The sequence below is a fragment of the Tenrec ecaudatus genome, chromosome 14 (assembly GCF_050624435.1).
Source record: "Tenrec ecaudatus isolate mTenEca1 chromosome 14, mTenEca1.hap1, whole genome shotgun sequence".
Classification (NCBI taxonomy): domain Eukaryota; kingdom Metazoa; phylum Chordata; class Mammalia; order Afrosoricida; family Tenrecidae; genus Tenrec; species Tenrec ecaudatus.
In genome coordinates, this window is record NC_134543.1 from 33,353,983 (window position 1) to 33,367,198 (window position 13,216).

Here is a 13,216-nt window from a genome sequence, read left to right on the forward strand (position 1 = left end):
TGCCATGAAGTTGGCCAAAGACTGCCAAATCGGAGAGACGCAAAACTCTTAAAAGCTTCATGACACACGAGAAAATGCAGGGGCAGAGTCACTTATGAAAGACATTAAACACACAGAAATAAAACAAACCAACTGAAAAACCTTACAACCAACCACTTTTCAAGAGCTTGTGCCAAGTGGTCGGGCGCCACTTTCCCTGGAACGTACTTTAATGACTCGGAAGCTAAGGTGGCGCCTGTTGAGCATGATGATCTTATACTCGTTGCTGCCGTCGTCCATGACGTGCCGCAAGGCAAGCAAGGAGGGTGAGTTGGCAAGGACTGCACTCCGCCACGCGGGATCCCCTTCGTGAGCGATGACGAGGTTTTTTTCATGAGACACGATGGCCTCATAGAGGACCGAAGGGTCATCGTACTCATCTGGAGAAGTAAAGTGATCCTAAACACAGAAATCAAAAAGATATATACCAGTTTTAGCAAGTAGTGGGTGGTTTTTAGACGAATTTACATGGTATAATTAATTTTTAAAGAAATATACATATATAATAGATGGAAATATCTGTGTGAACTTGGGGGGGAATTAGAAAAAAATAGGCATAAAAATTGACAGTGATTACTTCTTGTGGGTAATTACTTCTTTTAGGCAGTTTATTTTTCAATATTGTCAAATAAACAAGAAGAAATAATAATACAATGCTTCTCAGAAAATTTTCAACCATTGGAAATGTACTTTAGAAGAACATGCAGATTCACAGGACTTATTTTTCAAAAGTAAAGAAACACATTAGTTAAGCAAACATTTACTGGCCACCGAGCACTGTGATAAGGAACAAGAAAATAAAATTATTATTTCTGTCCTCAAAGAGAGCACAGATCCTCATTTGTAAACTGGTTTTGGATTGGTTTGGTTTATTTCACCTGTAGCAACCACGTGATTTCTAAAGGCGGCTAATAAGAAACACAGGAAGCTAGAAAAATACTTTACAAATTGGTTATAAAAGACGAGAAAGAGTGCATAGCAAAAAAGACAATTTACTTACTTTTTTGAGCTTTTTAGGACTCTCTCTCTACAAGGTGGACCTGAAATACCTCTCTGGGTTGCAATGATATTACAATGTGATGCTGAGGCAGTTTATGTAATTGCAAACATGACACAAATAGCAGTGTCACTGACCAAAGCGTAAGCGCGGACAAGGCTGTGCTTCAGAGGGGTATGCTTTAGATCGCACACATACACTCTCACAAGGAAGTGGCATGGGACGCTTCCGTGCAAGATAACATTAGATTCAGATTGTATGGCAATATGGGAAAGAGAAAATGGGCAAAAAGGGAAAGGACAAGAAAGGAAAAAATCAAAATCACATACACTTGGAGTGTTCGAAACAAACCACTATGTCTGAAAACAAATGAACAAAAAAATATTGTTTGAAAAGCAAAAGGGCGATAGAAAATTTTGTTTTACTTCTCTCAGATGCAGATTCTTTAAAAAGGTAAGTTTGATATTACCGTGCAATAAAATGCATCCACTTCAAGTAAATGAGCAAAAGAGTCACGGGAAAGCTGAACTGAAAGACAACGGCGCTTTTGAAGTGCCCCGGTACAGTTAAGAGGTATTCTGACAAATATGCATGTCTGTGTGACCACTGCCCCAGTCTAAATATACAACATTTCCATCACTCCGAAATCCCTTCCTGCCTTTGGCATTCAATTACTGCGCTCCTCCCCAAGCAACCACTGACCTACTTTGGCACTACACATGAGTTCTGCTGGTTTTAAAATTCACAGAAATAAATGCATAAAGCCACCCAACACATCCAGGGCTCCACGTTTACGAACGGAAGCTATTCGAAACAATAATGCGCGTGTGGTCCAAGCAGCCTCTCAAAGGCTGAGAAGAAGCATCAGAGCTATTTCCATAGCATGTACATTATATTAGGTCTTACAGAATTCTAGAGGTGCTTTCCAGTACACAGAGGGACAAAGTGCCTCTAAGTTATCTGCAAATGCCATCCATTTTACATAAAGGACTTGAGCAGCCTCGGATTTTGGAATCTAGGGGGCAGGTGGGGTGTGGTTGGAGCAAGAGGAACCATTACACAGTATTTGACTGTCTGGCTTCTCTGGCTGTGCATGATGTGTGAGATTCGTGCGGTGGCATGTAACAGTTGCTTTCTTTTAGTTGCTGAGTAGTTGCTATCAGATAAGAAGTACCAAAATGCACGTGTCCATCTGATGGCACTAGAGTTTCGGCACTTGGGGTGGCTGTGTGCGAAGCTGCTGTGAATGTTAGTGTTCACGTCTGCGTGTGAACAAATGCTTTCATTCCCTTGGGCAAATAACTCAGAAAGAGATTGTGGGGCTGCCCGGTGAGTACACACAATAGCCTTTCTGTTTTATATTTAAACCACTTGCTCACTTCTCTCGATTTTTCATGAGGACACTATGAACTTTGGAGATGACTGGCACTGATCTGTTTATCTCTTCCAGGTCTGGGAGTTCCTCACAGGCAGCCAGCTCAAAGTGACATTCAGCAAGTGGATGCTCTTGGGTACTTTCCAGGTGAGTTGGTATTCTCCTGGAGGGCATGTCAGAATACAGAGGGGCCTCTTCTTCAGGTTGCTTGTCTGCCTGTGTCCACACTTCTCAGCTCCCCATGATTCCCTAGTTTCCAGTCCCACCTCCCTACTTTCCCTGCCTACCATTGCGGCTGTGAGTCTAAGCCACTGATGGGGCTGTGTGCTCTAGGGTTTAAAACAAAGTCAAGACCTACAGATACAGGCAATAATGGCACAGCCAGAAGAACTGGTAAGGGAACAGTCTTGGCAACACTCAGAAAGCAGACTTGTATGGAGTGATTACAGTTAGAGACTTAAGGTTGGCGCTACCACCATAGGTTTTGAGCCTTATACTAGCTGGAGTAAAACATCTGTCACATTAATGTTTAGAATTAATTATAAGCTATCTGTCTGAGCTGTTAGTGATGCCATTTAAAGAGAGTGATTTCTTATACAGCAGACATAATTGGCACCTTTTAAAATATTCTGAAATTTTAGAAACATTTTATTCTGAAATCATTATCTCCTTTTAAATTCATTAAATCTTGCCTTGAGACTTTAGATTGACTTTGGGCGATTCTACTTGATCCCAAATGAGTATTTTCCCCCCGATCCTCAAAAGTATTCAACTTGCCATAGCTTTCCAAAAATATAACTTTTATTACTAATGCTATTAAAAGATGAGAATTTAATTCCATTATTTTATCTTGTATTAAAACCACTTGAAGATTAATTCATACTATATTGGGAGTCAGCAAAAAGATTCAATCAGATTTGAGCACACCCAGTACATTTATTTATTTATTTTGAAATTGTGAAAGATTTTATTTTACTTAGATCCACAATCAACCTGTGACTGATCCAAGCCGTGGTATTTTCTTTTTTTTAAATCGTTTTATTAGGGACTCATACAACTCTTATCACAATCCATACATACATCAATTGTGTAAAGCACATTTGTACATTCATTGTCCTCATCATTCTCAAAATATTTGCTCTCCCCCTAAGCCCCTGGCATCAGCTCTTCATTTTTACTCCTCTCTCACTGCTCCCTCATAAACCCTTGATAATTTATAAATTATTATTTTGTCATATACACAATGCATTTTAATGAGCCTTATTAAGTGGTCTATATCCTCAAATCTGGTAACTATTTTCAAGTAGAATGATTAGGCATTTTCTAGTACCAGCATTTAACTTAGCAATACATTCTTGACATGACCTAGGTTTTTAGAAATACATTTTTGGGCCTCATTTTAACTTTATTACTCTACGAGAATTATTTAATGAAAAGCAAATCTGTTAACTATTCTCTATTCTACAGAATAAGTTAAATCAAGCTTGTGATTTCGCAACAGTAGTCTAATTTATAATACTCTTACTGTGCTTCATTTTGGGGTGGCTAGCATAAATGTAATGCCTCTGCATTACACAATCACATGAGGATAAAGCTACTGTCAGTGAGTCAATTCCGATTCATTTAAGACAGAGGAGAACTGTCCTGTAAGGTTTCCCAGGCTGCAAAACATTAAGGAGGCGGCCTGCCACATCTTTCTCCTGCAGAGCAGCTAGTGAGTCGAACTGCCTGCTGGCCTCCCAGCTACCACCTGAACACTTAACCGCTGCCACAGACCTTGTTGACACCGCTTGTGCCTTCCTCAAGAGACTGCTCGAAGCAGCCACCCTCCAACATGTAAATTCAGTGTTAGAAACATGGGCTTCTAAGATGTCAGGCTATTTTTCAGTTCAGACGAGAATTATTTCTCAATAAGTGTCTAAAAAACACATAACTTGAAGGCCACATGAAAAAGGATCGGTAAAACCCCATAATTAGAAATCTCAACTTCTTACCTGATGAAGTTTAATGGACATACGGATCCCAGGAACTACCACTTTCCTCAGCAATTCCATGTCAGCAAAGACCCATTCGTCTCGGGTTGAAGAGACGCGGAAATCGCCCTTAAACAGGGCATGTAATCCATAGAGGAACGATTCTAAATTACTGTTAAGATGGGAGATAAAGATTCACATATTTTGACAGTGGAAGGCCTCCCTCTACACTTACCGATTCTTACAAGTGGCTGTGCCTCAGCCTAGCCTAAAAGCATCTGAAGAGCAGATTCCAGGGACTCATGCCAGAAATCCTGGACTGCGGGATGAGGGACCCTGGCAGTGACCACTACAATACTGAGTCCGTGAAAACAAAAGCGAAAATGCTAGAGGTTAACGTCTAAAAAGAGGGGCCTAATGAAATTATGTAGGTATCACAGAAGAGACTTAAAATACCGGTGATTCCTATGAATGCAAAACGTCAAGAAATAAAGTGTGTACTTTATTTAAATCTCTAAATTTAGTGGGTAATTTTTAAAATTATGAATGTTGTTCTAGACAAAGATTACAAGGGAATATGGAAAAATAAGAATATGTGAATTGTAAGATCAAATCTAAACAGGAGGAGACAAATATAAATTTATGGCGTGATTCTTTTTTTTAACTGCTGTGCTTCTTAAACTGTCTTTAATCTAGTCACTCCTCATCAACAGTCACCTACACATCTGTGTGAATTTCAAAAGCTCAGCAGAGATAAAAACTCATCTGGTTCAGCACACAGATCTATACAAATAGCCAAAATAAAGCCACTTTTACAGTAAATTTGCCTAGAACGCCTCTCGTGTAAGATGGTATCACAGCTAGCTTATGTGGCACATGGGATATACACACTCTCTTCCAAAAAGCAGAAAGGCTTCCCGTACCTCGACATGTGGTGGGATGCAGTTCCCAGAGCTCTCCGTCCCAGAACACAGAGTCCATAACAAAGTGTCACCAGGGATGAATCCTTGTCCACATCCAGGGGCTTAATAAAAAAAGGAAATTCAGTATCAGAAATGGGGATAACTATTCACTCAAAACTTCAGAGAAATACACCAGAGTGTGATTTCTCTCTCTAAACCTAAGTTCCAAGGAAAATAGTTAGCAACAAAACAGTCTAAAATAAATTATGTATTGCATGAGAAGGTTCTTTGGCATCTTTTAATAAAATCTAATACTTTATAACAAAGCTGGAACACAATTTTAAGAAATTGACTATATTGTAAAGTAGTAGAATCGTAGCTAGAGAACTCAACATATTAACTGGTACACATCATTTCAGACACTACATTATCCTTAGAATATAACATTCCTAAGAGTTACATTTGGCTATAATCTGGCAAACAGATGGTTAGCAGATCTATCATTAGATCAATAGCTGTAATGAAGAAAATCAAATGGATGTGTGTAGACTGTGGCTTCCCTTAATCTTCTGAAAGAACAGCGGATCTTGACAATTGAGGGATGTGGAAGAGCGCCCCTTCCTGCTCCTGGAAAGCCCGCTCCCAGGAGAGGATCTAGGGCAGTGGCTCTTGAAGCACAGCCCCAGGATCAGCGATTTTAGACTCTGGGGCTCATTAGCCCCAGAACTAGACCATCAAGATCTGGAGCTGGGCTGTTAATCCCCCTCTCTAGGGGTTTTAATGCTCACTACAGCAAAAAAAAAACAAACATTAACACAGGGTAATAATGAGCTTAATAATGCTAATTTTGCCAATGATATATAGAAAGAAAATGGAATTTTCCAGAAAAAATTTTTGGAAACCCACCCACCACTATATTATCTCTTTACAGTGTACAGCCTATTTCAATATCCAAGCAGACCCTTGGGATTAGCCTCCAGATTAGAAAAAGTAGATAAAAAGAAAGCTTTCATACTTGCTTAAGAAGTGGGTGTGGGTGTGGGTAGGGTGGTGGTAAGGGGAGCAGAGAGAGAGGGTTCACAACTTTGAAATCACATGAACAGAAAGGTAAAATTATGGGCAACTTGCTTTTTCTTCACTTTCCCCTGCCAACTTTCTATAATGCAAATGTATTGCTGTTGTGATGGGGGAAAAAAAATTAAACTTAGTTCAGACCTTTGCTTCCTGTCAAAGGAGGGAGTATTGGAGACCATATTTATCTTCCCATGGAAACAAAGTCCTACACACAGCATACGAAAGAACAAGTTGTACACCAAAGCCGTACCTACACTTCATCCTGGGTCTGGGCTGGACAGGACAAAGGGTTTCAATTGCCAAGGGAGTGCCGGCTAATTCTCTTTCTGAAACGGGGCAGTAGTTCAAATCAATCTGGGGACCAATGGCCCTGCCAAGGGCCATGTGGGTATTTATAACATCACTGCAGGCCACACAAAATTATCAACTTAAAAATCAGCCTGCTACTTTGGGCAAACAGTTACTTCACTGCTGCCCTTTGTGTTGCCTGTGACGTTAGCTAGTGTTGACTTCTTAGACCTTACATGGCCCTCGGGCTGGCATGCCTCAGCCCTAGCCTGGAATTTCCGCGCTGCAATGCACCAATCCCAGCGGAAGCCTAGACGATTCCGGGCTGGGAGAGCCGAGTCTGAGGAGGTCAAGGCAGGTAGAGCTGCCAAGGCAAAGTGCCAAAGAACAATGAGCTCCCTAGAAGCAAACCCCAGAGATTGGCAGAAGGCCCCTGAGGACCCAAGCCTGGGCAAAGAGCCACCAACAAGGAGCACACGGTGGCACTGTACAACCCCAGGCTTGCCTACAGTACTAGTCACAAACAACAAGTAAGCCCCTGCTACTGAGTTGATTCTGACGTAGTGTAACCCTCTCGGGCAGAGCGGAACCGTCTCTGGGTTCTGAGGCCGCGTATCTTTACGGAAGCAAAAAGCCTCAGCTTTCTTCTGTAGGGACCAGTGCAGTGGTTCTCAACCTGTGGGCCATGACCCCTTTGGGAGTCCAACAACCCTTTCACAGGGGTCGCCTAAGTCTTAAGACCATCGGGAAAACATATTTACGATGGTTTTAGGAACCAAGACACCGCTCCTCTATCCATCTCCAGGTGGGTCCGCCCACATGCAGATACGCCCCCACATATGAGTACCCGGCGTGAAGACTGTTACCCATGCTACATCATGCTTCAAGACAAAATTTCATTGATTTGTCATTAGACATAAATATTTCACAATACATAATTACATATTGTTTTTGTGATGAATCACTATGCTTTATGTTCAATTGTAACAATGAAAATACATCCTGAATATCAATTATTTACATGATGATTCATAACAGTAGCAAAACGACAGTGCTGAAGTAGCAACAAAAATCATGTTATGGTTGGGGGTCACCACCACATGAGGAACTGTCTGAAAGGGCTGTGGCATGAGAAGGTGGAGCCCCACTGTACTAGTGGGTTCAAACTGCTGACTTTGTGGCTAGTAGTCCAATGCCTAGCCTCTTTCATCCCTTGGGGTCCTCAGATCTAGCCTGGGTAATGGGGGAAACGTGGCCCTAGACTAAAGGCTGCTCTCATCTTTCTTTCTAACTTGGCATTCCAAGTATTTTTATTACAGTTATTTTAGGACCACTTTTAGAAAATTATTACTTCAATGTGTTTAGAAGATATATAAATATAAAGCTAGCAAATGGAAGGTGATTTCTTCCTAGGCCCATATACACAGGCACCTATGTAGCCATATAAACTCTGTGAAAGCCAGAAGGCAGGGAAGGGAAAACCTGCCAGAGAAGGAAATTAGACATCTCTCCTGCTCTTACTGAGAGAAAGGGGCCCTTCTGGTGCAGTAGACCACACACTTGGCAGCTAACTGTTTTCAGTGTGAAATCCCTCTCCACTTCCAGAGAGAAAATGGAGGCCTTCTGCTCCCATGAAGACACACAGCTTTTGGAACCAAAGGGGCAACTCTATTCTGTCCTAAAGGGATGCTGGGAGTCAGAATTGACAGGGCAGCAGTGAGTTTGGTTTGAACTTTGGAATACTGAGAGGGAGGAGAGAGCCAAGACTAGGCTGTGAAAGGCACACAACATGCAAGGCCAGGAAAGACCAGGTGACCCCGATGAGTTCTGACTATCAGAGGTTTTGCTGTAATTAGAGGAGAAAAGATGATTTTAAAATTTCTGTGTAAATGTGAGATTTCCCTTTTGTGTAGAACACTACTTGGGAAGAAAACATTGGGAAAGGTTTAAATCAACTTTTTGACATTCAGGTAAGGGCACCAGAGCTTGGAGTCAGCAAGTCTTGCTGGCTTAATTAACTTTCCTAGGAAGAGGCTATTCTGGGAATGGTGACTCAGAGAAGGGAATGCAAGGTTTTTAGGAGGTAGGGACAATCATGTTCAATTTAAAAGAAAGACCAGAATAGTTGCATAACATGATGAAAAGTAATTAAAGTCACCGAATAAGAAAACAAACACCAAAATCCACTGTTACTGAGTCAATCCCAACTCATAGAACCTAATCTCTAAAATGTACAGAAAGCTTCAGTGCCTCAACAAGAAAAAGACAAGTCCAATTTGACACACTGGGTAGCAGACATGATATGAACAGACACGTGATGAAAGAAGGCATTCAGACAACCAACGGACACATGAATACGTGCTAGTGATCATTAGCTATTCCAAACCCCATCCCATTGTCACTGAGCCAAGTCAGACTCAGGGTGACACTGCAGAGCAGGGGTTCTCAACCTCCCTCATGCCGCGACCCTTTAATGCAGTTCCTCATGTGGTGGTGACCGCACCCCCTCCCCCCCGCCCCCCGCCATCAAATTATTCTTGTTGCTACTTCATAACTGTCATTTTGCTACTGTTATGAATTGGGTGACCCCTATGAAAGGGTCATTGAACCCCCCAAGGGGGCTGTGACCCACAGGTTGAGAACCGCTGCTGTATAGGTTTTTAAGGATGCAGATTTTGCAGAAAGTCTCATTTTTCTTCCCTTGGAGTAGCTGGTGGTTTAAACCATCCACCTTGGGGTTTATCAGTCTAACACTTACCAGCAGAGACGCAAACCAAGGCAATAATGAGATGCCAACCCACCCAACATGAATAGGCAAGTGCAGCAAAACAAAACAAAAACTACTGACAAGAGTGTGGTGAGTCCAGAGCCCTTAGACACTGGTGGGGGGGAGGTTTAAGGGGGATGTAAAATGACACAGGCACAGTGAGAAACTATAAGAGACTTTTTAAGAAGTCAGAAATCGAACTAAAAGGGGGCTTCAGAAAGTTGACTGAAAAATGGGATGAAATGTTAATAGCATTTTAGCATGAATTTTTGAAGCCCCCTTATAGCATATGACGAGCAATCCCACAACCTCTAGTTACGGGTAACTATGCTAAAGAAAGAAGAGCTGAGCTGTGCACAGACAGCTGCGCACGCATGCCCACCCAGCACCATTCGCAACAGCTAAAAGACGGAACCCCCATGCCGCTAGCTATGCGCGCGCTAACTAGCTATGGTACACCAGACCAGCAACACGGGGCCAAGTGAAAGAACCTTGCACTGCGCGAGCTTAGTCGACACAGAAGGGCCAATATTGGATTTGATCACTATTAAAGAGCAGTCAAGAAGAGGTTCTCTCATTCTTCGACGGATACCAGTGACGGGTGAGGAAGGGAGGTGAATCGCTAATGAGAGGGCGGGCCTATATTCGCTTGGGTGAAGGCAACACATACTACACTGGGGGAGGTCAGCAGACGGGGATGAAGATCAAGGAAAAGACAGGAGGCAACTACTGCAACTTACACAGCCCTCCAACAATAATCGCTAATTAAATGCACTGGCAGAAGACATGAAAGCTACACAGCTGTGGGAAGGAAAGTATGGCCATATTCATGGGGGAGTGTGTGTGTGTGTGTGTGTGTTTGAAAGGTTAGTTCTACATAGTTTACCAAAATAAATTTTAATAAAATGTGCTCTCCAGCTCAGTACCAGAGCCCTGGTGGTGTAGCAGTTATGTGTTTGGCCGCAATCCACATGGTCAAGAGTTTGAAACCTCCAGCAGCTCTGCTGAAGAAAGATTGGACTTCCAATTCCCATAAGCAGTTACTGTCTCAACCCACAGAGGGAGGAGACGAGCCAGTCAGGGTGCGATGTAGCAAGGAAAACCATAAAACTTTAGTTCCGAAATGTTTCCTCCACGTGCCCCCACCCACTATCATGATCCAAATTCTACCTTATAAATTGGGCTAGACCAGAGTGTGTACACTGGTACAGATAGGAACTGGAAACACAGGGAATCCAGGACCGATAATTCCTTCAGAACTGGGAGGGTGAGTTGGAAAGGGGAAACCGATTACAAGGATCTACATATAACCTCCTCCCTGGGGGACAGACTACAGAAAAGTGGGTGAAGGGAGATTTCGGACAGTGCAAGAGATGACAAAATAATAATTTATCATTTATCAAGGGTTCATGAGGGAGGGGGGACTGGGGAGGGAGAGGAAAAAATGAAAAGCGGATGCCAGGGGCTTAGGTGGAGAGCAAACGTTTTGAGAATGATTAGGGCAGTGAATGTACACATGTGCTTTACACAATTGATGTATGTATGGATTGTGGTAAGAGTTGTATGAGCCCCCAATAAAATGATTTAAAAAAGAAAAGAAACCCACAGGGGTCACTATGAGTCAGCACTGTTTCAATGACAATGAGTTCGTTTGCTTTGTGTTCAGTTCAGTAAATATTGTTATGCTGCCAGTATAAAAGTTCAAAGATCACTGTTCAGAATAGAACTGCAAGAATGCTCCCTTTCTTATTGATGAAGCAAAGAGACACAAGTCTGATATAATTGGGTAGGTGTAACTCACTGCTACTAAGGCGATTCCAACTGAAAGCGACCCTATAGGACAGGGCAGAGCTGCCTTGTGGGTTTGCACATCTGTCCCTCTTTAGGGAGTAGACAGTCTTCTTTCTCCCAAAGAGAGGTTGGTGAAGCAGCTGCCAAAAAACCCAAACAGAACAGGAAATAAACCCAGTGCTTAGTGAGTCCATTCTGACCCATACCGTCCCTATAGGACAGGCCACAACTGCCCCTGTGGGTTACAGGAAGACATACATTAACTGCTAAATCTAAAGGTAAGTATATACATATCCCACATCATGCTAACAAGTACTGGTTGTCAAGGGGACCCACATGGACCAATGGCACCAAGTAAACCAAAGTATGCTGGGGACTGGTGGTTCTATGGGATGCGATGGTAAAACAGACAGCTGCAACCTGGAAGGCTGGCGGTTCAAACCTACCAGTCACTCCATGAGAGAAGAATTCTGGCGAGCTCCTCTAGACATGGGGAAAAGATAGATTTTTTTTTCCTGGGCGATGGGGGGTGGGAGTGGTGGTGGGCCATCTTGAATACTGAGCTTTGGACACTGAAAGGGAACGAATGTTGCTTTCTGGTTTGTTTTCCGCAGAATTGGCTGGTTTGGTCCAACCACAATGAACCAGATGATCAAACAGAACAGAGCATGCAAAAACTGACCACATTATAAACGACAGAGATATTCCTGCCAGCTCTGGAAGCAACAACAAAGCGTGGATTCGAAGATGTGTACGTGAAATAAACGACCTTTACCTTGGCTCTTCGGGAAGAACAATACTCTATCCAGTTGAGGTAGATCACACAGAAACTCTCCCTGGATATGCCTGCGAGGCGATGGTCATAATCCTCATCAATGTTGGGGTTAAATGTTGGGTCCACGTCGACGTAATTTTGATCTGCACAGAGTCGCAGTCCTTCTTGCATGGTCTCGTTCGCTAGCCACTCCTCTAACTTAGAGGAGGTGGTAACGTAATAAATGATACCCTGAGGTGGAGAAGGTATTCAAAAATTAAGGTTAAGTCACAGTTCTAACTCTTTAGTGACACGAATCTACAGCATTCTACTGACAGGAGAGCTCCTGAGTATTTCATTCCAGCTCAAGAGTGCGCGTGTACATTTTAAGAATGCTGCAGACTCTGTCTTAGGTCCTCCTACATAGACAACAACAGCAGCAAGAGACCCTTTCATACTTTAATAAGTTTAGCACGGTAACTTCAAAATAATGCCTTGTCTCCCGATTTTTTACCTTGTGGATTTCGATTGTTTTACGTGAAGTGAAAAGCTCTATCCTATGTTTAAGAAATTCCTCAGAGCAAGCTGTTAAACCATCTTGTGATGCAGGATAGAAAGCTAGCTAATGATAACTACATACATGTTCAGAACTAGAGACAGAAACCGCCACATATACACATCCACACACATCAAATACGTTATCAAATCAATCTCCTTAGCTTCATGGGGTCAGGTTCAATCAACCATTAAGCAGAAGCCCTGGGGTTTGGGCATGAATAGGGTGTTATATAGAGGTAACGACATAGATATGGGACATCCAGACCTGGGTCATTAAAACTTAGCACACAGTCCTCTTGAAAATATTGACTTTACTGAAAAGCCATGGTATAATTATTTCTGTAAAATCGTTAGCAAACTAACTCATTAGAACAGTTGGGCAATAAAGGATCAACCTTGTCAGTTTGCTTTGGAACTTTAACTTGATGGAGTTGCTAGTTGCCATCGACTTAGCGCTGATTCTTAGTGACCTTATGAAAAGCCAGAACAAATCATCTCGCCCAGTCCTGTACCGTCTTCATGATTCCATCTGGGCTGCTAACTGTAAGGTCAGCAGTTCAAAGCCACTGCTGCCCCATCGGAGAAAGATGAGGTTTTCTGCTCTGTACATTTACAGTCGTAGAAACTCACAGGCCAATTCTACTTTGTCCTGTAAGTCAGTATTGACTCGATGGCAGCAAATTTGATTTTGTGACATT

The 13,216-nt window shown here is 42.5% G+C and overlaps 1 protein-coding gene across 7 annotated transcripts in view; it reads right to left on the reverse strand.

Annotated features, from left to right (window-relative positions):
• Positions 1–13,216, reverse strand: part of PCNX1 (pecanex 1) — a 182,609-nt gene that overhangs the window by 14,246 nt on the left and 155,147 nt on the right. For all 7 annotated transcript variants that reach the window (XM_075531995.1, XM_075531997.1, XM_075532000.1 and 4 more), the window contains 4 exons: positions 11,982–12,212; positions 5,308–5,408; positions 4,406–4,556; positions 208–438 (listed from right to left, as the gene is read on the reverse strand). In XM_075531995.1, the coding sequence (XP_075388110.1) occupies positions 208–438; positions 4,406–4,556; positions 5,308–5,408; positions 11,982–12,212 (714 nt within the window). The remainder of the gene's footprint in view (positions 1–207; positions 439–4,405; positions 4,557–5,307; positions 5,409–11,981; positions 12,213–13,216) is intronic.